Source organism: Nannospalax galili, unplaced genomic scaffold, assembly GCF_000622305.1.
Source record: "Nannospalax galili isolate Female #2095 unplaced genomic scaffold, S.galili_v1.0 scaffold576, whole genome shotgun sequence".
Classification (NCBI taxonomy): domain Eukaryota; kingdom Metazoa; phylum Chordata; class Mammalia; order Rodentia; family Spalacidae; genus Nannospalax; species Nannospalax galili.
Genome location: NW_008339223.1, coordinates 2506285 through 2510259, shown reverse-complemented (window position 1 = coordinate 2510259; position 3975 = coordinate 2506285). Strand labels below are relative to the sequence as shown.

General features: G+C 35.2%; 1 protein-coding gene across 2 annotated transcripts in view; it reads left to right on the top strand.

Annotated features, from left to right (window-relative positions):
* Positions 1-3707, top strand: part of C1d (C1D nuclear receptor corepressor) — a 23035-nt gene extending 19328 nt beyond the window's left edge. For both annotated transcript variants that reach the window (XM_008833827.3, XM_029563928.1), the window contains exon 5: positions 2325-3707. In XM_008833827.3, the coding sequence (XP_008832049.1) occupies positions 2325-2484 (160 nt within the window). In that variant the 3' untranslated portion in view covers positions 2485-3707. The remainder of the gene's footprint in view (positions 1-2324) is intronic.
* Positions 3708-3975: the final 268 nt, after the last annotated feature.

The window sequence follows — 3975 nt, the reverse complement described above, 5'->3', positions numbered from 1 at the left end:
CTTTAAGAAATATAGGTTGTGTTATCTGTCTTCAGGTTTCTAACATGGTCCTTATATTTATAAAATTCTTTTTTCCCTTCAACACAAAGTTATTCAGAGTATTTAGTACTGTGTTCTTGAATGGGTAAGACCATTTGTCTTCTTTCTCCTTCAGAATCTACTTTATGGAGAGTACATTAATTTTCAGGATAAGGACTGACAAATAAAAAGCAGTCTAAAACCCTTTCTAAAAATCTTGCAGTAGACATTACTAATTGATCATAGACTCAGAGGAAATCTATTTGCTGTTTGTGGTATGCATTGCAAATGGGGAAAGGCATTGAAAATAGTTACCTTACTCATTCAGTGATATTTGAGTGCCTCCTGGGAGCCAGCCAGGTATTATTTCCCAGTGAGATGATTCCTCAGAGATAAAGCTGAGTAATGTGGCATATACCTTGCAGAATAAAGGGAGATAGACAGTAACCATAACAAGCAATAGACACATATGGCTAAGTAGGTTGTTAAAAAGTTATTTTATGGAAAAAAAGAGAACGATATAGGGAATTGGAATAGTTGGATAATTTCAGTTTTAAATGGTGATGTGAGGACCTCAGTGATGGAGAGAGGGAGTAGCTGGATAGATGTTTGAGAACAACCTTTTTGCAGGGACAAGCACCGCAAGGTCCCAAGGCAGGGCTCATGTGAATGAATGCTGCCCTTGGTATCCAGTTTGTGAGAAGGGTGGCTTTTACATTACTTAGAGAAATAAGGAGCCAGTAGAGGATTTTGAACACAACCTTTTATAATGAAAAAAAATCCTAAAGTTCTGCATTTTTCTCTGTGTTTATCATCTGTATTTTTTAAAAATGTAACTTGCCTTTAAATAGTTAGAATTATTTACTCTATTTTGTGGCTTTTATCAATTTTATTTTACCATTTGAAGTATAGGTTAGCTGTTCATTCTAACTAATGCTCTCGAAAGATTCGAAGTATTTCTTACCTTGTAAAGTCTGATGACAGCTTGTATTTTATTAGAAATTTTCATATCCTTAATGAGCAAAATTATGAAATTGAATAAAAGATCTCATTTTCATTTTCCCTATTTTATCGTAACACTAGATAGTAACAAATGCATAAACACGCATTCATTTTCTGTTTAGAAAAATGGGAAAATTAAATTTGTAGGTGTGAGTGTATGAGAGCTCAGATTTTAGACCTTTACACTTCTGGTACAAAAGAGCTAATATGAGAACTTAGGTTAGTGTTAATTTTTCTTTTTTTGAAGCTTTAGGACAGACAGCTTTACTAGAATTTTAAAGAAAAGTCCTCAGGGCAAGCAGGCTTGAGGAGAACGGAGAGAAGGAAGAAAGCCACGAAGCCTTGCAGGCTCTGCATGACTTAGAGCCTGCATGGAAGCCAGACATGGTGGACTGGCAGGCACATGGCAGGGAGAACGACACTCTAGAGAAAAAGTAAAGAGACACGAGGTACTCGGGCAGCCCACAGTGTTAGAGAAAACATGCATTGAAAAGGGGTATGGAGACAGCAACAGGAGATGACGCTTTTCTCAGTCCTTCAGGAGAGTGGGCAGACTTAGAGAATGACATGTCCAGAAGCACTGCTCCTGATGCTTATTTTTTTAATAAGCAGAACAATTCAAACAATTTAGTATTTATTGATACAGTGACATCTTACTATGAAGTATGATCTTTTCTTTGGAAATGCTTGGAAGACTTCTGAAACGTGTTGTTGTCTTTACAGATTTTTTAGACAGGATGTCTTGGAGGTCAGGCTGGATAGCTAATCAAGGATGACCTTGAACTCTTGATCCTCCTTCCTCAAACTCCCGAGGACTGGATTACAGCATGTACTACCATACTAGCTGAAAGGGCTATATATTTTTTAAAAAAAAGATTTATTTATTTTATTTATGTGTGTATGCCTGGGTAAGTTTATATGTACCACGTGTGTGTAACTGTCCACAGAGGCCAGAGGGCATTGGGTCCCCTAGACTTGGAGTTAGAGGTGGTTGTGAGTTGCCTGATGTGGGTACTGGGAACTGAACCGGGGTCCTCTGGAACAGGAGTAAGCACTCATAACTGCTGAGCCATCTCTCCAGCCCCTGAAAGGACTTTGTAATATCTTTTCCTTAGACTGTCAGCTCCAGGAGAACACAGAGCATGTTTATCCTGTTTATTTGCATGCACTAGCACCATGGACTTAGTAGACAATAAGTACCCATTGATTTTAATTGAGATAGCTTATGATAGAGCTTAGTGATAGTTAGCAGCTCAGTAAATCCATTGCCTTTATTTTTGTTTCTTTTTATCTCTCAACTGGAAAATCAGAGTCTACATGAACAGAGTCAAAGAAATAACAGATAAGAAAAAGGCTACCAAACTGGACAGAGGTGCTGCTTCGAGATTCGTAAAAAATGCACTTTGGGAGCCCAAACTGAAAAAGGCGTTAAAGATTGCTAATAAAGGGAAAGGTAAAAACTAACCTTTTGGCTTTGATGTACATATATTCAAAAAGTTCTTCACTTTTTATCAGTTGGCAATGCAAGGTTTAAATGGATTCTTTTTTTGAATTCATATATAAACTTATACTTTAAATTTGTAATACTGAACCCTTTTTTTTTGCGGAGAAAGATTGTGTTGATTGATCTTCCTATAGAGCATCTTGTAGTTTTTAATATTTAAGATACCCTATAAGCAATTATGAAATGTAAATGTTCTCTGTAAACATTTGTAGTGTTTTAAATGAATAATGACATTATGAAATGTACTCTGTTGCTGAAGTTACTTGTTTTCACTAATGATGATAAAAATGAAATGACTTAAATATCTACTCTGTTTTCCGTATAGTTAGTTCAACATGTTTCTGTGATTTTAAGAGTGATTGCTTTCTTGATATTCACAATGTGAAATTAAAACCTTAAGATTGTACTTTAATTCCTGATGTTTCATTTGAAATAAAATACATTTTCATTAACATCTGATGGAAAATAAGGTTGTATGTCAATAGCTGACTTTTGGCCTGATGCTTTAAAAAAAGAAGATTTGTTTTTATTTGTACATGTGTTTTGATTGTTGGTGTGTTTACTGGTATGTGTATAGTGCCTCTTAAGGCAGAAGGTTGACAGAGCCACCATGTGGGTGTAGGGAATTGAACCTGGTTCCCCTGGAAAAACAGCAAGTGCTCTTAACCCCTGAGCCACCTCTCTAGTCCTCTGATGCCTTCTTAATAAAGATTATAACTGAGTAACTGACTTCTTTTTCTCCTCTGAATGAAGGCGTTTGAGAAATTCTTTCTAATAGAGAAAATTTTGAGTTTTGCTCCTCAATTCTCTTGGTCTTTTTTAGATTTTTTTTTTTTTGACTCTATTTTCTAGGCTAAATCATATACTTATAAATATTTTGGAGTAATTTTCTTTGTTACATTCTGCCCCTCAAGCACAGGAAAAAACACTGTATTTATATTTTGATTTATTTTTCCAGAATATTTGTTATGGAGATTTCTACTTATTAATTGTTTCAGTTTCTAAATCCATGAATTTCCATTATATATTCTTGGTGCCTTCAACCCATATCATTATGTGTAGGAATGCCAAGTACTGCCAAGCACTTTAATTTTTGAAAACAAGCTGATAGAATTTTTTGTGATTAGTTCTCCATGAGTAACCTTGAGTAAATGAATTTCATGAATGCTCGTAAAAGTGTTAAGGATTTTGTAAGGCATGCTGAGTTCTTTCTGTGATACATGAAGAAGTCATTGATAGATGCAGAAAGCCTCTTTTAGCCAAGATAACAGATGATTTTTGAAATGAAAGAATATCAACATTTGTAGTTGTTTTACTCCTTTTGCCATTTTAATTCAAATTTCTATATATTTAAAATTTTTTTTGACTTAATTTTAAGGATATCAGTATTTTGCCTGCATATAAATAAGTGCACCTGTGTTGTGCAAAGCCCGAGGAGGCAGAGGAGGGCA